The 22,824-nt window shown below is 42.5% G+C and overlaps 1 protein-coding gene across 1 annotated transcript in view; it reads right to left on the reverse strand.

The window, feature by feature from the left end:
* The window catches only part of DSCAM (DS cell adhesion molecule), an 833,405-nt gene that overhangs the window by 650,990 nt on the left and 159,591 nt on the right, over positions 1 to 22,824 (reverse strand). Inside the window, exon 3 of the mRNA XM_018051616.1 lies at positions 15,933 to 16,079. Within this exon, the coding sequence (XP_017907105.1) occupies positions 15,933 to 16,079 (147 nt within the window). The remainder of the gene's footprint in view (positions 1 to 15,932; positions 16,080 to 22,824) is intronic.

Here is a 22,824-nt window from a genome sequence, read left to right on the forward strand (position 1 = left end):
TTTATTTATTTAAATTAATTTATTTTTTATTGAAGGATAACTGCTTTACAGAATTTTGTTGTTTTCTGTCAAACCTCAACATGAATCAGCTATAGATATACATATATCCCCTCCTTTTTGAACCTGCTTCCCATCTGCCTCCCATCCCACCGCTCTAGGTTGATACAGAGCCCCTGTTTGAGTTTCCTGAGCCATACAGCATATTCCCATTGGCTATCTACTTTACATATGATAATGTAAGTTTCCATGATACATCTCACCCTCTCCTCCACTCTCCCCATGTCCATAAGTGTATTCTCTATGTCTGTTTCTCCATTGTTGCCCTGTAAATAAATTCTTCAGTACCATTTTTCTAGATTCCATATATATGTGTTAGAATATGATGTTTATCTTTCTCTTTCTGACTTACTTCTCTCTGTATAATAGGTTCTAGGTTCATCCACCTCATTAAAACTGACTCAAATGATTTCCTTTTTATGATGTGGACCATTTTAAAGTCTTTATTGAATTTGTTACAATATTGTTTCTGCTTTTATGCTTTGTGGTTTTTTTTTTTTTTTTTTTTTTTTGGCCAGGAGGCATGTGGCATCTCAGCTCTCCCACCAGGGATCAAACCCACACCCCCATATTGGAAGGTACAGTTCTTAACCACTGGACCGTCAAGGAAGTCCCAGGCCAGTTCTAAATAAAATTGAAATTAAGAAAATTGTTTTTTATCCTAGTCAATTTCATCTATTTTGATTTTTCTTTAGATGTGTAATACTATTTCAAAGAACACTAGGTTTATTGTCCTCAAACTGCAATAAAATGCTCTAAATAGATTAAATGTCCAGAAAGCTAAGCCTGGTTTGGATCGTGTCATATCTGAACATGTTTTATTTGCTTACACAAGTTCCTGCTCTCAAGTTATGGCTGCTGAAGTTGTGTGTCAGGCAGTTGACAACTTGTGTTGACTATTATGCATTTATGGACTATGGACTGAAAGAAGGTTTCTTTTAATGCAAAACCTCTATCTTTTAGAGAAAGAGAATTGCAAGGTAGGATCTTGTACAGATTACAGAAATCCTTGTGCCTCAGTTTCTTCACCGGTAAAAGGGGCTGATGAGAATACTGACCTATGAGGTGAAGTCATCAGATAGAACCTGAGTTATACCGTTAGCTATTTAATAACCCAAATATTTTAATCTAAGTCCAAACCCTTCCTATAAGCATATATTCTGATTTATCTCTGATGGTTAAGGCAAAAATAGGATTATTAACATTCTACTTTGTTGCTTATTTTATGTCACCAAATTTTTGTTTAAGAAAACGTTTAATAAAGAGTTGTTTATTTTGATAAAATCCAATGTGACTACTTGGTAGCACTCTAATGCTTTGAATTTGGAAGATTTCAGATCATTTACCCGCAACTTCTTCAGGATTCCCTGGTGGCTCAGATGGTGAAGAATCTGCCTGCAATGCAGGAGATCTGGATTTGATCCGTGGGTTGGGAAGGGAATGACACCCCACTCCAGTATTCTTGCCTGGGAAACCCCATGGAGAGCAGAGCCTGGAGGGCTAGAGTTCACTGAGCAGCTAACATTTTCACTTTTCTTTTTCTTCAGGATGCCTTGTATTTTAACAATTTTAAACAGAATTACTTCTGTTCCCACCCCTAACAAGCTCCATGTAAGGAATGTCTTATTTGCCTTGGACTATGGCATGGGTTCTGACCACCCAGTTTCTGCAGCAGGAACACTTTAGACAGAGAAGAGATAATAATCACAACAGTAATAATGCCAAATTTTATGTCAACCACTGTTCTAAGTACATTACATGTATTAAATCATTGAAATGTTACAACATTTTATTGTTGTTCCCATGTTATCATTGAGGAAGTTGAGATATAGAAAGACAGTGTGATAAACCCAAGGTCACACAGCTTGGTCCAGGATGGACCTGGAACCTGAAAGCGGCTGATGGCTTCAGACTCCATCCTTGCAACCTCTGATGAGAGAGCCGAGTGTACAACCAGAGAGTGAGAACTGGCTAAAAATGTATAATTCATGGAACACCCTTCCTGGCATTTCCAGTCTTTATAAAAACACTGTGTTCAATCCAACAGAGAGGCAATTAATTAATGAAGCTCTCACAGCTGTGAAACTGAGATTCAAAGCCTGGTCTCTCTGAGTTTAAACTCAAGCCCTCATGCGGACTGCAAAATGGAAGGTGAACAGAAGCCTGAAACTTTCTCTGGAAGAGCATGTAGCCCTATTGAGAGATGTTAGGAAGTTCATATTTCCTTAATTACTGTGTATGCTTATCAGCTTCTCTGAAAAGAACATCACAGCTATGCCCTCCTGCACAGCAATGCATGCTGAGATTTTCAATCTGTGTGTGTGTGTGTGTGAGGGTATGTGTGTGTGAGGGTGTGTGTGTGTGTGTGTGTGTGCATGCACGTGCACACACATGCTCAGTTGCTCAGTCCTATCTGACTGTGTGTGTGTGTGCACGCGCGCACACGCACATGCTCAGTTGCTCAGTCCTGTCTGACTCTCTAGCCCGCCAGGCTCCTCTGTCCATGGGATTTCCCAGGCAAGAATACTGTCATTTCCTCCTCCAGGGGATCTTCCTGACCCAGAGATGGAACCTACATCTCCTGCAACAGCAGGCAGATTCTTTACCAACTGCGCCACCATTTTTATACAGCCCAGTTCTGAATGGGCAATACTAGGCATCCTCACAATATTCCAGAAACTAAACAGCCTGAAATATTTTGTGAATATTCTTTCTACTTTCCGACACATGGACATAGCACAGTCAATGCAATTGTCCAAATACAGCTTGGTTGTAGATGTTTCACTACTAAGTTCATCCAATGAAACTACAGTTCCCTTGGAACTGACTTTGGAACTTGGGGTATTTACGGAAAAAAAGATTGTATTGCGTGTAAATTTTCAGACTGCTAGTCATTTGGGAGGTTTAGAATCAACCCCACTTATCCATGGTTTGGCTCTCTAAGGTTTCAGTTACCCGTTATCAACTGCAGTCCAAAAACATTAAGTGGAAAATTTCAGAAATAAATAATTCATAACTTTTCAACTGTGCACTGTTGTCAGTAGCATGGTGAAATTCCGCCCCACCTGCTCCATCCCATATGGGATGTGACTCATCCCTCTGTCCAGCGTACCCACATGGAACAAGCTACACACTGCTCTGTCACTTAGGAACCCTCTTGGTTCTAAGAAACTTTATTTTGCTTAATAAAGGCCCCAAGGCAAGTATAGTGATACTGGCAATTCAGATATTCTCTTACTGTGCCAATTTATCAGTTAAACTATATCAAAAGTAGCTATGAATAGGAAAAATACAGCATATATAGGGCTTGGTACACCCCACAGTTTCAGGCATCCACTGGAGGTCTTGGATTGTATCCCCTATGGATAAGGGGGCATCGTATTCTTCATTTTTCTATTAATAAAGGACTCAATTTCTTTAAGAGAAGGGAAACACGGGACTCTGAGATGTCAAATAATCCACTGCACATGAAAATTGTATCATTCATTGAATATAGGAGTGCTCACTGAATCATCAGATTGCTTCATATGTGTAATATGGTATTATATACATGTTATACAGTATCCTGTATAACACGGCGACCAGTAGAGGATGAGATGGCTAGATGGCATCACTGACTCGATGGACGCGAGTCTGAGTGAACTGCGGGAGTTGATGATGAACAGGGAAGTCTGGCGTGCTGCGATTCATGGGGTTGCAAAGAGTCGGACACGACTGAGCGGCTGAACTGAACTGAACTGAACTGATACAGTATTCTAAGAATGCTCACTCGTGTCCAACTCACTGCAAGCCCATAGACTGTAGGCTGCCAGGCTCCTCGGTCCACGGAATTCTCAGGCAAGAATACTGAAGTGGGTTGCCATTCCCTATTACAGGGAATCTTCCCCACCCAGGAATCGAACCCATGTCTCTTGTGTCTCCTGCCCTGGCAGGCGGATTTTTTTTTTACCACTGAGCCACAGGGAAAGCCCTATGCAGTACCACACAACCCAAAAAGTTGAGTAGGGAAGTACAGTAACACTTGGAGCTCAAGAATTGCAGAATTAAATTCAGAAACTGAGTTTATGTGTGTATTATCTGCGTTCGATTGGGCTGCCCTAACACAACACCACAGACTCAGTGGCCTAACCAGCACATGTCTATTTTTTATAATTCTGGAGGCTGGACGTCCAAGACGAGGATCCCAGCAAGATCAAGGTCTGGTGAGATCTTTTCCTTTCTCACCGTGGACACCAGGTCTCTTCTCTCACACAGCCACAGTCCTAAGGGATAAGGGCTCAACGCTTACCACCTCATCCAACCTTACTTACCATCTAAAGACCCCATTTCCAGATACAGACACGTGGGGATTAGAACTTTTGCATTTGGGTGTGAGGGGCACAATTCTGTGCATAGCGTGATCTGAAAATGCAAGTCAAGCAGCTTCCCTAGAGGCCTGGTATCTTGGCCCAGGACCACCTTGATTCTGTCCCATCCTGGCCCCCAGCCCAGAGTGATTGTGAGTGTGAGCTCCTCAAAGCTGAAGGAGAGGCAGCTGGGGGGAAGTGGGCAGCTGCCAGCTGGCACTCTGACTCGGCTGGAGCGGGGCTGGGGGCAGCCCAGGAACTGCTGGGTGCTGGCACCTCTTGCCATGCCCTGAGACTTTCTGATTTTTGTTTCCTTCCTTTAAAAAAAAATGTGTTTAAGGATCCTCTTTAATAAGTATTTATCAGTTGTCTATTATGGGTCAAGCAGGAAATAGAAAGATGTAGAATAGGAGAGAGAGAGTCAAAAAAAATTAAAATGATTTGTTAATGTTTTGGGTCGAACAATGTTCTCCCCAAATTCATACCCTTCCTGGGAGCTCAGAATGTAACCTTATTTGGAAATAGGGTCATTGCAGATGGAATTTTTCAAAAAGCAGTCATACTGGAGTAGGTGGGCCCTTAATTCAACATAACTGGTGTCCTTATAAACAGAGAAGAGACACAGAGTCACACACATAGGAAGCCAAGTGCTGACAGAGACAGTGGAGTGTGTGTCCACAAGCTAAGGAACAGCAAGGACAGCAGAAAGCACCAAACCTGGGAGAGACCCATGGAACAACCACTCCCCTAGATGTCTCAGAGAGCACGGACTTCCTGACACTTGACCTTGGACTTCTGGATTCCTCAACTGTGACAGAGCAAATTCCTATTATTTTAAGCCACCAAGGCAGTGACTGTTTGGAAACTAATAGTTATTATCAAAATAAAAGAGCAATGTAAAGGCAAATTCACTCATGATTGGGGGGAAAGTTTAGTTCTATGTTAGTTATGTTCTTCTGGAAGTGGCAGGAAGGGAACAGGCAGAGATTTGGAATTGATCAATCCAAGAAGAGAAGACAGATCCAAAGTCAGGATCTGCAGAAGCGATGGATGACGTCTGGCAAAGGGATGAAACAAAAAATGGAGAAAGTGAAGACTGAGAAAGGGAAGTGGTGAGGCCTGAGTTTGGGGGTCTATTCACATTTCTGAGCAGGGAAGAAAAGATGTGAACTCACAGAAAGAGAAAGTGAAGAAACAGACAGGAGAACGTTCCCCATGGCTGTGTAGAGGGGCGGCCAGTGGAGGAGGAGGTCAGAGAGAATGTCTCACCAAGAGACACATATTAGGAAGCCTTGAGGAACCTTGACAAGGTAAGCTTCAGTAGAACATAAGGGGCATAGACCAAATCACTACAGATTAAGAATAATGATGAGTATAGACTATTCTTTTAGCAAATTTTCCAGGGAAAAAATGAATAAACGAAAGCATTGTTGTTGTTCAGTGGCTAGGTTGTGTCCAACACTTTGCGACCCCGTGGACTGTAGCACACCAGGTTTCCCTATCCTTCATTATGATATGGAAGCTAGCAAAGGAGCAATCCCATTTCTGAGCATACACACCAAGGAAACCAGAGTTGAAGGAGACACATGTACCCCAATGTTCACCGCAGCACTGTTTATAATAGCCAGGACATGGAAACAACCCAGATGTCCATCAGCAGATGAATGGATAAGAAAGCTGTGGTACATATACACAATGGAGTATCACTAAGCCATTAAAAAGAATACATTTGAATCAGTTCTAATGAGATGGATGAAACTGGAGCCAATTATACAGAGTGAAGTAAGCCAGAAAGAAAAACACCAATACAGTATACTAACACATATATATGGAATTTAGAAAGATGGCAATGATGACCCTGTATGCAAGACAGCAAAAGAGACACAGATGTATAGAACGGACTTTTGGACTCTGAGGGAGACGGAGAGGGTGGGATGATTCGGGAGAATGGCACTGAAACATGTATACTATCATGTAAGAAATGAATCGCCAGTCTAGGTTCGATACAGGATACAGGATGCTTGGGGCTGATGCGCGGGGATGATTCAGAGAGATGATATGGGATGGGAGGTGGGTGGGGGGTTCGGGATTGGGAAGTCATGTACACCCGTGGTGGATTCGTGTCAATGTATGGCAAAACCAATACAGTATTGTAAAGTAAAATAAAGTAAAAATAAAAATTTTTTAAATAAAAAAATAAAAATTAAAACAAAAAATTGGGGGAGCTGAGCACCTGTGTCATAAGACATACAGTAATCACTGAAGAGGTGATGGCAGAGGCCACAGTGGAGAAAACAGATGGAAACAGGTCCTAGAAAACTCAGGGGGGTTGCGACCACAGCACTGGTCGGGAGTAGACTGGAAACAAACAGAAAAAAAACCCCACAATGAATCCAATGTTTGAGGTAGGAGAGGTCACGGGAGAGAGCTGGTTTCAGACACAATGTAGTAAAAGACATTATTTTTTGAACATTAGAGAGTAGATCCACAAGGGGCTGGGAGTGGGGAGCCTAAGAACTAGGAAAAGCTTGGAAGCCCCTTTCAACAACACGGAAAAGAATGATAGAAATATCCAAAGATCTGGAGAGACAGTGAAGGGTTGTCAAAATTAATTGGTGTGAATGGTCAGCCAGGCTCAGCAGGCTCGGGGAGGGAGAAGACCATGATGCAACTCTCTGAACTGGGGGATTCTGCTGCTGATGGGGATGCTCAAGAGGGAAGAAGTCTGGGATGCTGGAAGTTTTACTGTCCTGCCCCATCTGCCCGGAAGTTAAACCAGAAAGGGCAGACAAGCATGGTGCCTCTGCTTGGAGCTCCTGTCACAAACATACCAAGTGAGGGACCTTCATCCACTTGGACTTGCCCAGTACATAAGAGGACGCAGCATGAAGAGTCCAGCATTATTCATGTTTATCTCAGGTCTCGGTCTTGATTTCACACTGATCTCTTATTCTGAAGGAATTCCCTGGTGGCTCAGACAGTAAAGAATCTGCCTGCAATGCAGAAGAACCAGGTTCAATCCCTGGGTTGGGAAGATCCCCTGGAGAAGGAAATGGCACCCCACTCCAGTATTCTTGCCTGGAAAATCCCATGGATGGAGGAGACTGGCAGGCTACAGTCCATGGGGTCGCAAAGAGTCGGACACGATTGAAGTGACCTCGCTTTTATTTTTCTTATTCTGAGTCAAAAACTATGTTTGGAAATCTTGAATCCTACTTGCTTATACTATGGCACACTGCCCAGCAAATTTCAATTAATGACATCTGGTTTAACTTGATGATAGTGATAATAAAAACAATATTATTTATTGTCATCACTGCCTGATAATATTTCATGAATGATCCTGTTAGTCTCTTCAATTTTGCTGAAATGAAACTTCACAAATGAGCAAGAGACCAGAAAATGCACTTGGGTCCAAATGACATCTGAATGACTAGGTTTACCATCTGTTTCTGAAGTCTAGAAAGAACCAAAATAACAGATAGAGAGGAGAACAGGCAGGCGATCGCTAATAGCTGAGCATAAAATGAAACTATATTGACATTCAAGTGGAGCCAGGAAAGAATCTGGGTCAATGTGCTTGGAGATATTAAAGAATTTGGGGTGAGATCTATCTATAGGCTGTGAAATATGAGTAGGAGGTGATAAAGTCCTCAGAGTATGTCTTATTCATGTGGTTTTTCCAGCCTTTGGTACTGGGCATATTTGAAAAGTGCTGGTTGAATGAGAAAACAAGTGAAAATGGCAAGGCACCATCATTGAAGAAGCTGCCTTGTAAGAGAAGAGTTAACACAGTTGGTCTGAGGCTGCTACCCTTGGAGAATTCCAGAAGGGTTACTACTCCCACAGTGGATAAGAGTGGCTCACTGTGCCTAAAATGTAAAAATACTGCTTATGCTGAACACCTGCTTTCCTTCTAGGAGTGTGGAATCTGGGGACATACCAGGGACATGCCTATGTGACGAGCCCCCCCCCACCCCAGTAAAAACTGTGGATAGCAAGTCTTTAATGAGCTTCCTGATAGACAGCATTCCATATCCATCACTGCTCTTTGCTGGGGGAATAAGCGCATATCCTATGACTCCAGGGAGAACGAACTCTAGGAAGCTCATACCTGGTTTCCTTCCGATTTCTCCCCGGGTGCCTTTTCCCTATGCTGATTGTGCTCTGCACCCTTTCATGGTGGGAAAAACCTCAGCAGTGAGAACAGAAGGCCTGGCTGCAGGGTCTTGGGAGTCTTCCCAGTAAATAACTGAACCCTTGACACACACATCAAATTAAAATTCTATGAGATTAAATCTAAGATGAAGAAAAATAACTTGGACAGTAGTTGGCTCAGAAGGAGATTATTTAATTTGCAATTTTAGTATTCTGCTATTGTATTTTAAGGGGAACCACTGAAACCAACCTTTATCCCATGAGGAAGCTGCAACAAGAGAAAGAGGCAGTTGCCCAGTGTTGCCCAGAGAATCAGTGTCAGAGTTGTAATTGGAAGCCATATTCTCCAGGTAACACTCGGAGTAGCGAAGCAAGGGGTACTGTTGGCTGACCTAATGACTCATGCCATCATAGCAGACCAGGGATCTTACACACACACACACACACACACACACACACCCTCACACATACACACACATCCTCACATACACACACACACCCCCCCTCACATACACACACACACACCCCCCCTCACATACCCTCACACACACACACACACACCCTCACACAGACACACACCCTCACATAAGCACACACACACCCTCACATACCCTCACACACACACACACCCTCACACACACACACACACACCCTCACACACACATCCTCACACACATCCTCAAACACACCCTCACACACACACACCCTCACAGACACACACTCCACCCTCACACACACACCCTCACACACACACCCACACCCCTCACACACACACCCTCACACACTCACACCCTCACACACACACACTCACACACATCCTCACACACACACACACCCCTCTCACACACACACACCCCTCACACACACACACACCCTCACACACACCCACATCCTCACACACACACACCCTCACACACACACACACACCCTCACACACACATACTCCACAGATGCTCTGGGCTAAATTTGGTACCAAACTTTCTTGCTTCTCTTTTTGTTTGCTTAAATATTATGTTAACATGCCTATTGCCATGAGTCACACTCTCTCAGTAGTTCAGAAGTCAGAAACATATTTTTTATTTGTTTCAGGATACGATCTACAAAGTGCAGTTTCTAATTCTGAGTGTGGGAATTTGTCTTCTTCATGATGACTGTCAGAAGGCTCTCTGTTTATTCTGAGTCTTTTAGGGTCTGATTACTGGGTCATTTTCAGAAAGCCAGGCTTGTGTCCGTCATCAGCACGACCTCCAGCCTCATGTTATGTGAGCTTCCTCCAGATCTGTAAACAGCCTGGGTTTTAATTACTTCCAGGTGGCAGTAGAATAATATGTAAAAACTAATTTAGTGAGCAACTGACTTCAAAGGCAAAGTTATAATCAATTAACGGCTTTTAAAAAGAAAGAGAACAGGACCTTCCCTTCTGGTCAACTTTCACGTGGAATATATTTTTCAGTTAGCCTGATCCCCAAAATACAGCACAGTGAAAATATTACATCTCCCCACTCTTTGAATATTCCTAAATATTCACTGGAAGGACTGATGCTGAAGCTGAAGCTCCAACACTTTGGCCACCTGATGCAAAGCACCAATTCATTCTAAAAGACCTTGATGCTGGGAAAGATTGAAGGTAAAAAGAGAAGGGAGTGGCAGAGGATGAGATGGCTAGATAGCATCACCCACTCAATGGACCCGAATCTGAGCAAACTCTGGGAGATAGTGAAGAACAGGGAAGCCTGGCAGCTGTAGTCCATGGAGTCGCAGAGTCAGACACAACTTAGTGACTGAACAAAAACAGCCACCCTTTCAATTGCAGTTTGCTGCATACTTCTTGCGCTAAGAATAATTTCCAGTGTTTGAAATAAGGCCCCTATATGCTGAAAATCAATATAGATAATAGATAGGTAGTTGGATGGATGAGTGGATAGATAGATATAAAGATATTTCTCTTACAGTTTCCATTTGGCCCTATAAATTTACTTTTAATGAGTGTTAAAGAAATGCTTCTTAATTCTGCAACTCTCTGGTACCTTAAAAATCAAAGACGAAGCTTTCAAATGACTATAGGTCTACTCCTTATATCATTTTGATGTTGATCTGATTCCTTTTGCTCATAAGCACCTTGAGGGCAGAACGGAGTCTCATCGCCATGGCAACACGAAGAGCTATCTAAGAGAATGCCTTGAAAATGCCCAGTGACTAGAAGTCAAATTAAAATGTAAGCACCTTAGAAAGAGGGCCACAGGCTCGCAGAGCTCTGTGTGACAGGAGCAGAAGAGAGCAGGCAAACACACCACCCACTGCAGCATCACTATTCCTGCCCCCAACAGCTGTGTGCCTCTCTCCATCTAAAAGAAAGTGAAAGTTGCTCAGTCGTGTCCAACTCTTTGTGACTCCATGAACTAAACAGTCCATGGAATTCTCCAGGCTAGAATACTGGAGTGGATAGCCTTTCCCTTCTCCAGGGGATCTTCCCAACCCAGGGATCAAACCCAGGTCCCCTGCACTGCAGGCAGATTCTTTACCAGCTGAGCCAGGAGGGAAGCCTAAAAGAAAGTCCAAATGAAAACATATCACATCAAATCTGCTTTTAGTTTTAAGCTTGCTGAAGTGTTCTTAAGACAACCTTCAGGCCTCATATATACAATATAATTATTTTCCGCATACTAAAATGCAAAGACTGTCTTAAACGATCATTTCTTTTGTGAAACCTTCCGTGTCTCCCCAGGCAAAATGATTCAAAAGTGTCTATTCATGTAATGGTTGCCCATATAGGGGCCACAGCTCCCACCTGCCACACGGAACAGTAATCTCTCCCCTGAGCTTCCCACAAGCCGAAGCCATCTCCGCGGGGGGGTTGGGGGGAAACTCAGGCGGGTGATGCTCCTTAAAGCACAGCCCTGCCTTATCTGTGACGACCAGACCCAAAGACAGCAGCCGAAACCCACAACACACGTTTTTCATGTGAAGTGCTAGGCTGACATCCTTTGATATTTAATGTGGGCAGAAAATTGTTCACTTTTACTCTAAATACAGGAAGAAGATAATCATCCTTGGACTTAAACTCATTGATCCTCAGAGATGAAATTCTCCTTGAGCCATCACTAACAGAGGTGTTCAGATGGGAAATATCGGGCCAATGCTAAGGAGGGAGGCAGATTCTCCAGGAATGGGGGAATAGTAACATGTTTGCTCTTTCAATTTTCCAAATCCGGTTACCCTTGGGCTGTGTCTTTGATGTTAATGTGGCTAAACCCCCAGTGAGATTTTCAAAATTTTATCAGAGGAAACAGACATAGAGTGCTGGGCTCTCTGACTGCCAGCCTCCCTAGCCAGGAAGAAATTCACAACAGGCTATTGAGTGAAACCTGGACACAGAGTTGCGGATATTGTCCTTCTCCAGCAGGGTCCTACATATCCATCTTCATATCAACAATACCCCCTGAAGCCCATCCCTCCTCAGAGTACATTTTTATTGGGCTACATTCATATCTGATAGTCAAAGGCTCTCATTTTTGCTTAGAGGATGAGAAGTGATAAGGGTGCTTTAAAAATGCCTTCAGACCTCATCACGCTTGCTTTTCCTGGCTTATTTCAGAAAGGCAGTAAGACAAGAACCATCATATTAAAAGAGGACACTACATGCCAGGTATGTGGCTGAGATTTTTTCTCTCCACACAATTGTTAGCCTCTCATCAGGGTCCTGGGTTCGAGCCCCATGTTGGGTGCATGCTTTGGGGGTCTTCTCTGGTGGCTCAGATGGTAAAGAATCTACCTGCAATGCAGGAGACCCAGATTCCAACCCTCGGTCAGGAAGATCCCCTGGAGAAGGGCAATGCAACGGGCTGCAGTCAGTATTCTTGCCTGGAGAATCCTATGGACAGAGGAACCTGGTGGGTTACAGTCCACAGGATCGGACACAAATGAGTGACTAACGCTTTCACTTTCATCTTTTACTGTGCCAGTCTGATGGTCAAGGTCAACCATGGGGTGTCCTGTGGCTCAGGTGAGGAGCCCAGGTAGACCACAGAGCAGAGGATAAAGCAGCATCGGATACAAGGCACCCTTCCTCCCCAGGGAGACTGAGATTCCTTCTTGCCACCTGTCTCAGCTCTGCTGCTATAACAAAGTACACAAAATGTCAAAAACAGATATTTACTCTTGACAGTTCTGGACATGGGAAGTTGGAGGTTAGAGTGCTGGCATGGCTGGGGGGTGGTGAGGGCCCTCTTGATTTCTGGGATGCAGACAGCCACCTTCACACCCTGTGTTCACGTGTTGCAAAAGAGTTCCATTCTCCTCTTACAAGGTCATTAATCCCACCATGGGGGGGACCCAATCCCTCAGGACCTCACCTAACCCTAAGCACCTTCCAAAGGCCTCCCCTCCTAACACCATCTCAGCAGGTGAGGACTTCAACGTGGATTTGGAGTGGGGGGCAGGATGCAAACATTCAGCCTATAACTGAATTCCTTTCAAAGACTGATCAAAATATTAATGAGCTCATTTACATTCTTAACATCAGTGACACAATGAACTCACACAACAAAAAGGTGCAACTTGATCCCTGAGTCCACATTTGGGCCAACTCAGACCTCCCCTGGGAAGAAATTAGTGTATGACCTCATGTGCATGAAGCTAGCGACACCATGGTACATGCGCACGTGCTAAGCCGCTTCCATCGTGTTCAACTCTTTGCAACCCCATGGACCATAGCACACCAGGCTCCTCGGTCTATGGGATTCTTCAGGCAAGAATACTGGAGTGGGTTTCTAAGCCCCACTCCAGGAGTGACACCATGGTAGAAATGGCCAATAACACCATGCCTCTCCCATGGAAATGCTGATAGACCTTGGGTGGTATACTCACCCCTAAAAGGATGGAACCCAGCCTTATTCTTTCAGCCTTATTTACACAAGATGAAGGGCAAGATTAGTATGTTGTGCCAATAGAAGCCATTTTGTTTATTTTTATAGGAATATACCCATCTTAAATTTCTTTTTCATTTCAAAGAAATGCCTGGACAATAGATACCCATTTAAATTAGCCAAGATTTCCCAAGAGACCCAGCCTTGAGCCCCAAGACTCACCTGTTAACAGCAGACCTTTGCTACTCTGCTTCCCCTAGGGGTACTCTGGCCCCATGGGGCTGAGCAGTGGCTCCCAAACATCACCATGGTGGATGGACAGGGCTCACCTGCACAGCTGCTTCACTCTCTCCTGATTGCTCTCAGCTCTGAGCTGTCTCAAGGCAGCCCCACCGGCCCCCTCTGACCCACCCCTGACCTCACTGCACTAGGAGTTATATGCATGTCAGCATCCCCTCCACTCACCAGATATAAAACTCCTCTCATTTTAGTTTCATTAGGCACATGTTGGCAGAAGAAAAAAGTCTCTTCACATAGATTACACAAAGGTGAAACATGAATGAAAGCGTACCATTAATTAAAGGTATCTGGGAAACACAAGAATAGATATAGATGTTTATATAGACACAGATATAGATACAGATTTGAGGAGGAAATGGCAACCCATTGTAGCATGCTTGCTTGGAAAATTCAATGGACAGAGGAGCCTGGCGGGCTATAGTCCCTGGGGTTGCAAAGAGTTGGACATGACTTAGTGACTGAGCATAGATATAGATATATAACCTCATGGTAGGTATTTCTATTTCTCACCCAGATTTCCAGTTCCCTCCTTTCAGCCACATGCCCCATTAAATTCAGACATGGCTGTGTGACTTGCTTCATCAAATAAATGTAACAGAAGCAACATCTGTCACCTCCAAGGAGAAGCGCTTAGAGGCAGCTTGTCACTCTCCCTGGCTCTCTTCCTCTTCTAGGGCAGACACTGAGGTTGCACATTTGATAGTGGCTATAAGGTGGTAGGGGATCCCTGAGCTTAGGCCCTCGAGTGTGGGAGGTTCCATACATCACACCAATTTCTCCCCTTCCCTGAACCCACAAACTCTTGCCATGCACATCTGAATGTTCCTGACTCCAGTTTGGGGCTCAGCCAGACTAACTTGTCATCAAGCTTCTCCATCTGTGGTCAAGAAACTAAAATGACCTCTAAAGTAAAGCAGTTAAGATCATTAATCAAAATTAGCAAATAAAACCGTACAGGTGAGTCTCTATTCTGATTATTGCAATCACATTTAAGTCTTAAGCTCAGTATTTTTTTCAATACTGTAAGTTAACAAATTACTATGATTAATAAACATACTAGCAGGGAATTTATTGTTCAGTGAAGTGTGAGGGACTTTAAATTCACTATAAGATAATATTAAAGAAAGCCAAAAACATCAATTATCCCCTAGAGTTCACTGTAATACATGATAAAAATGAAAAATTAAATTTTTGATTTGGAGTTTGTACTAGTTTAATCATTTGTTAATGGTCCTAGTGGTAATAGTGACCTATGCTACCTAGCAAATCAATAAGACAAGTAACACAAACGCTCTTTCACCATGGGGGTTTAGCTCCAGTTTCCTATCTCTATAAACTGACACAAAGTTGGTGGTATTCAATAGTGACATTAGAATGTGTGCATGGGCATGCACTCACGCACGTGTGCACAAGGACATGTAAAGAAAACCAATCATTTATAACCCACTATGTCACATTCAATGCTCATCATGACGGTTTTCCAAAAGCATCTAATAGGCATTATCCAAAGAAAACACAGGAAAACTGAGCCAAGTTCTGCATGGCTTTCCAATTAAGTTGCCAGGAGCAAGAACTCAGCTTAAAAACCATGAGAAAAGAAGAACCACAATGTCTTCGAAGTTAGATTTCAGTGGTATATTTTCTAAATATCAAAAGTAAACCAGTAAGCTATTTATGTACATATCTATCTATCTACCTATCTATCTGTATGTATTTCAGCCACTGACTACATATCCCAAATAAAATCTTTAAGCGGCCAGAGATATCACATGACTGTGAATACACTTGAAAGGCTGAGAATAGCGTAAAATCAGGATTTCCATTTTCCAGATTACAGAGAATATAAGGATATCAGTTCTGAGGTTTCTCACAGATAACAACAATCCTCTATTTCTATTCCCAGGAGCAGAAATAAAACCAAAATGTTTCCTTGGTAACTTGGAAACCAAAAGTAACTCAGTGACTATACACATAATGCATGGAACAAATTTCTATCCATCAGTCAATTCACTGGAACCTATGAATCCAGCCATACAAACCGAAAGAAAACACTGATACCACGTTTAATCTAAAACAGCGTCAACTTGAAGCACACACATTCTTCATTACAGTGCGCGAATACATGGAGACCCGATTCGTTATCCAGAAGGAGCTGTGCGCAGGAGAGCCTGGAGCCCCGCCTGGCCCGAGGAAGCCCACGCCCTACCTGAGATGAGTGACACGGTGTCTTTCTCCCATGAGACCACGGCGATGTAGGCCTCCACCGAGGAGGGGATAATGCACTTGAAGACCGCGACATTGCCTCTCATGGTTTTCTGGTCCTCCACACGGACTGTATAGGGCTCCCGTAAAACTGGAAGGTAAGAAGAGGACCCTGGTCACACACACAGGCTCATTCTTAGACGATCTCATCTAAATATACACACTGTATCTTTCACATATCAATTGCATCAAGTATAATATTTACTGGAAAAAAATTAAGAAACCTGTATTTCATGTCTTAAAAGACTTTCAGTCTCTTAATAATAAACTACATTAAGAACTAAAGGGCATGTGTATATCTAAGAACAGTTTATCTTAATTGAGTTGTTTGCCACACCGATTGTTAAACACATCAAGGGAGTCTTTTCAAGAAGGGTGGTTGATCCCTAGAAATTATTAAAGATATACCCATAGTGTAAAGACTTCTTAAATAAATGCTCTGTAAGAATTATATTCTTAAATATATATTACTGTCACACACAAAATAAAACCATTAGTGAAAGTATCCTTCCCTGGCCTCTTATGGAAAGACGTTGCTTTTTTTTTTTTTTTGAAGCCAAGAAAAAAGGTAGATATTTGTTTAATCTCACAATTATTTCCTATTTTGGAATTAAATGGAATTAAAAGTAATGGAAGAAATCACAAATAATGATTGAAATATTAAACAAGATATAGGGAGTATCCTTTCAGTTGAAACTGACAGCATGTACAATTACTTACTTGACTGAGACAGTAAGAAATTATATTGTTTCATGAAACTGGAGTCTGGAATTGCCAAGCATTGACATAATCCAGTGAGCCCAGCTCCTTTTCTTTGTGATTAGTATATCCTCACCCACCTATGTTGGCTTCATCCTTCAACAAATTCCTCTGGTGTTGGGAAGATGAATATAGTAGGTCAAAGTTTCATAGCTGCAAACCCTCTTATCTTTAACCCCCAGAAAGCAAAGGCTGTGTGCTACCATTATATCAGAAAACATAACCGAGGAGAAGCAGGAGTGAGGGAAAATGAGAGTGGGGCAGCAACGGCTGCTGCTGCTAAGTTGTGTCAGTCGTGTCCGACTCTGTGCGACCCCGCAGAGGGCAGCCCACCAGGCTCCCCTGTCCCTGGGATTCTCCAGGCAAGAACACTGGAGTGGGTTGCCATTTCCTTCTCCAATGCATGAAAAGTGAAAGGGAAGTCTCTCAGTCATGTCTGACTCAGGCTACCAGGCTCCTCCGTCCATGGGATTTTCCAGGCAAGAGTACTGGAGTGGGGTGCCATTGCCTTCTCCGAGGCAGCAACGGAGGAAGCGTCAATTATCAAGCTGACTTTTGCTTGGTATCAAGCGTCACTGATTGCTTGACTTTTTCGTACACTTGACCCACCAAGAGGTTACAGACACATTTATATCTCGGGATTGGCCTTCAAGACAGAAGGATCTTAAGAGCATTTACCTGCCGTTTCTCTCAAGGGTCAAAGGATTACCCAACATAGGGGAAATTCCCCTAAACTTTCAGGCTGTACACATGTGTTACTGAGTAAGTCCCACATCATCTCATGCTTCCACATCCACAGGGAAGACCGAGTTCTGCGTGGATCTGTATATTCCTTTTGGGTGGTCAGGGACTCCTGCCCACTCTCAGCGGGTGTTCTGTGAGATCCTCTGCATCTGAAGAGGTATTCCTGACGCATGTGTGGAGAGAGGAGTACGCCCCCTCCACCTGCTCCTCCGCCATATTGTCTTCCTCCCAGATAGCCATTGTTAAGTTTCTTATGTTGTCTACCAGAAAAATATTTATGACAATACCAGAATAATATCTGTGTGTACACACGTGTGTACATGTGGACTTCCAAAAATTCACACAAATGGTAATATATAAAAATAGGAGCCTTGCTTTTTTTCCCCTTAACTTAATCCAATCTTTCTATGTTCTGTTAAACATCTGCCTAAGAGTCCATTGACAAGGTATATCATAATGGCTTTAAACAGTTCTCCCTGAATGAATATGTAAAGTTGTTTTTAGTTATTTACTGTTATGAATAACTGATCATGAACATTAGTATGCATTTATCTTGGTTGGTTGGTTTTGGAGCATATTATTATCAACAATTCCTAGAATTAGAATTGCTGGGCCAAAAAGTGTTTATATTTTTAATTCTGAAAATTTTCCTCTTAAAAGGGTCTGTCATTTACCTTCCTTTCAACAGTGTGAGAAGTTCACCACATGCTCACCAATAATGGGTGTTAACCAACTTGTTAGTTTGTTAAGAAAAAGTATCTTGTTTAGATGTGTATTTATCAATTATTAATTATGGCATTGCTTATTTGTTGTTAATTATAAGTGATGTTGAGCCAATTAAGCTAGCATTTTCTCCTTTCTGCAGCAATTTTTCTTCTACAAACGAACAACACCTGGATCTTTTCTTGTGCTCTGTCCTTCTCCTTGTTCCCTCAAATGCAATCAGTTGCATGGCCTGTGGATTGTCTCCCACACTCCTGCTGCTCCCCTAGTTCAAGTGTTCATGATCTTTCACTGGATAATGGTAGTGGCAGGAGGAGATGCCGTTCATTTAGTTTCCTGGATTCCTTCTTGTTGTGTTAACTTAGTTGTAGCACTTCTCCTGTGTCTTTATTTCAAGCAGTCTGTCCATTCAGTTATCTTCTAGTTAAGGCAGATTAGAAGAAGGTTTAAGTGATATGTGTGGGTAGGTATATATATATGGTGTGAAGAAATGAATAGGACCAAAGACATTTAAAGGCATAATCTTATTTATGAGAAATTATTATTTGCTGGCTCTTGAAGGCAAAAGAACAAAGTCTGTGAATATCTGTAATTGAATCTTGATACTGTTTTCTTCCTTTTTCAGAGTGTTTACTGACTGATTCTTCAAATGATTTTTTTTAAAGTTTCAAAACTAAAGGTTAAAAACTCTAAATGTTTAGAGCTTTGCTGAACTTTTAAATGTTATAATCTATAAAGCATTTAATAAATTTTCTCATTACTGTACATGAAAAAAAAACAGTTTATCTAACCTCTAAATGTACCCAGATGTGAGTAGTTTTTGTTCATTTTGCTTTGTTTTCTTAACATTGGAGTATAGTTGATTAACAATCTTTTATTACTTTCAAGTGTACAACAAAGAGGCTCAGCCAAAAATATGCATTAATCTATTTTTTTCAAATTCTTTTCCCAGTTATGCTGTTATAGAATATTGAGGAGAGTTCCCTTTGCTATACAGTAGGTCCTTGTTATCCATGGATAGACCTAAAGATTGTCATACTGAGTAAGTCAGAGAGAAAGGGAAATATCATATGATGATGCTTATAGTGGAATCTAATTAAGAAAATGATACAAGTGAAAGTGAAAATGTTAGTTGCTCAGTTTCATGTCTGACTCTTTGCAACTCCATGGACTGTAGCCTCGCAGTCTCCTCTATCCATGGAATTCTCCAGGCAAGAATACTAGAGTGGGTTGCCATTCCCGTCCCTAGGGGATCTTCCTCACACAGGGATGGAACTCACTTCTCCTGCATTGGTAGGGAGATTCTTACTGAGCCACCTGGAATGCAGCCACACCACTACATTTTTTTAAAAAAAGGGAAGTAGTTTCTTAAACTGGAGTTATAATGATAGGAAACTTCCATGTCCTGTGAGGAACAAGGAAAAAAATTTCAGACAATGAACAGAAAGAATTTTTTAAAAAATCAAAAAAGGCAACCTCTCCTGGGAATCCTTAAAACTATGTGATAATTATAATAACTCTTTGCAAGTGAATTTCTGACAGTGGCAAAGCAGTTTGGGGAATGATGGTTCTGCTTCCTGTCACTTAGGCAAGGATGCTGATAATGGAGCCTGACCAGGCACTCCCAGCAACAGACATGGCCCAGCGAAAGCTCAGGGGACTTCCACAAGCTAGCTGTCTAGGCCAGAAGAAGGGGTGCTGGGGGCCAGTGCCCACCCTACAAGCCCAACCGCCCAGGTTCAAATCCAGGCCCTACCACTTTACAGTGAGCAAGTTTTCTTCATATCTATTTAATGACAATTTTGATAAAAAATAACTACCAAGTAAGTCAATGGTGATGACTCAAACAGTTAATGTTGATAAAGCTCCCAGAACCATGCCTGCTATGAACAGTTTGGATAAAGCTACTTGGATCCACACCATCTCCCATCTGTCCAGAAGACCCCTGCCTCCAGGATAAGGAGACTTCAGTGTGTCTAATCCAGGTTATGCCTCCTTCCACATCTGTAAACCTGGGTGAAAGCCTTACTTCTCCAGAGTTTTATTTCCTCACGTTTAAAATGAGGGGGTTGGGATAGCAAGATTCAAATTCTGAATTCTGTGAAGTCTATGATTTTTCTAAGATATCCATAGAGACAACTTATCTTACCCTTCAATGAGCTCTCTTAAAGTTTTAGTCATTTATTGGACAAGTCTGAGTCAAGAAAACTGGCCAGGAAATTAACTTCAAAAGAAATAAATATACTGACAGCTTTAAGAATGAGTGTCAAGGGAAATCTAATAGGCAGTTGTAAACAATGCTCTAGAAGAAGCACTTTTAAGATTAGTGCTAGCTCTGCAATATGCTAAGGATTTTAGTATTAGAGTGTCATTATCAGGGCTTCTCTGGTGGCTCAGTGGTAGAGAATCCACCTGCCAAGCCAGAGATGAGGGTTTGATCCCTGGGTCGGGAAGATGTCCTGCAGAAGGAAATGGCAACCCACTCCAGTATTCTTGCCTGGGAAATCTCATGGACAGAGGAGCCTGGAGGGCTCTAGTCCATGGGGTCCCAAGAGTCAGACGTGGCTTAGTGACAACAACAATAAAGGTCATTATTAAGAGAATTCACAAGAGGATAGCTCCCAGTCTTGCTTTTTAGTATTAACATTTAATATTTTCCTAACTTGAGAATTTTTTCATTCCTATCCCAAACCAGAGAGATTGTCAGAAGCTTAGGCATCTTCTGCACTCTTTGTGTGGTGTGATGTGATGGTCCAGGTGGTAGTGCCACACCTGCAGGGGGTTCACTGGGCAATCATTCAGAGTACCCGAGGGCCTGACCTCAGAAATGTCACTGCTATACACAGGGTAGGAAACTGACTTTGTACAGAAAAATGCCTTAATAAATAGCCCTCTTGGAAGAGAGGAAGTCTAAAATCATAAATTGGAAAGAGACAACAGATGAATTCATCAAACTCATCAATGAATGAGAATCTGGTCTCAGTGGAAGAGTACAAGACAGAAAATAGGAAAATGAGCAGAGAACAGAAGAGAACGGGGGACTGGACAGGGTGGCAAAAAGCCCGCAGAAAGAATCCATTATCCCAAAGATGGGGTCACCTAAGAAGCTGTAAGAGTCAAATTTAAGTTTGGGTGTCTGCTGATGTCTGTTTCTAAACTGCAAAATCACTCCATCTCCCCAAAGCTTCAATAAACAAATGGCAACAAGTGGTGAACAAATGGTGGGGGAATTTCTAATGGGAATCAAGGAAAGGAGTCTCAGACAGGAAAGGGCAGGGACAAGGAACATGCCCAGGGAGAGATGGAAGGGTCTTCCCTCCAGGCATGCACTTATGCATGACGCTGCATTACTGGAACCACAACTTAGAGTGACCAGCTGGGCACCTTCTCTGTTATTACCCACAGTCATCTCCTGGATCCCCTCGTTCATAGAACCCACATAGTACCATGGAGCACCCTCTTCTCTGAGCTCGCCAGAGGCCTCACTAGCATCACAACCACTGCAGCCTTCAGAGTTTACAATTTCTGTGATTCTGCCTCCTCCCCATATCCCAAGCCAGACCCAGGGATGTACCTTTTCAAAGCAGGGATGTAACTATGGTGCATTGAACCCCATCCAGCCCAGAGAGAATGGGACATGGAAGGAAATTCTCCACTCCCCTCATTAGATTTTTCACTCCACAAGCACAGACCATGCATCCAGTCTTTTACAAAACTATCTTAGAACATTTAACAATGCTTGGCATACACTAAAGCATTTCTACTAACTACTTGATGAATTAATATAGAAAAAAACAGAGCTTCCCTTTTGAAAGTCTTTCTAACCTTACTGTAGATAATACATGCATTAACATTTGAATGTATAGCCATTATCTATTGTTTTAAAAAAAGTGACTTGGGTTTTCATTAGAGAGCTCTGTCATATTAATGGAAATATGTTTGTTTCTGGGGAGACCATAATTTACAAGGTCATGCTTATCTATTGGGACATACCTCTTATGGTAGAGTAAAATTCTTCTGAGGACATCATAACCCTCCCAAGAGATTTGTGTAGAGTTGGACACGACTGAGCGACCTCACTTTCACTTTTCACTTTCATGCATTGGAGAAGGAAATGGCAACCCACTCCAGTGTTCTTGCCTGGAAAATCCCAGGGACGGGGGAGCCTGGTGGGCTCCCGTCTCTGGGGTCGCACAGAGTCGAACACAACTGTCGCAACTTAGCAGCATCAGCAGCAGTCTTCAATCTACATCCAACTACCACTAACCATGGTCATTCTTAAATATCTGCACCAGATTGGTTCTTGGACCCCAACCTCTGCAGATACCACATTCCATGGATGCTCAAATCTCTTATATATTGATAATATGACATAGTACACTCAGCCCTCCCCATCTGAAGATCTGGAACCCAAGTATACTGAGGGTTGACTGTATAACAGAAACTAGGCAAGAAACCCAAAACTGGCAAAAAGTAATTATTGCTTTAAACATGATTGGTGTGTCCTTTACAAGGTGGTGTTACTCAAGTATTGTGCTTTGTGTCCTAGGTTGGGATCTTCCCAGGAGCAGACCCTGAGAAGAGGGAAACTCTGAACATAACTTATACCT

This window comes from Capra hircus, chromosome 1 (genome assembly GCF_001704415.2).
Source record: "Capra hircus breed San Clemente chromosome 1, ASM170441v1, whole genome shotgun sequence".
NCBI lineage: Eukaryota > Metazoa > Chordata > Mammalia > Artiodactyla > Bovidae > Capra > Capra hircus.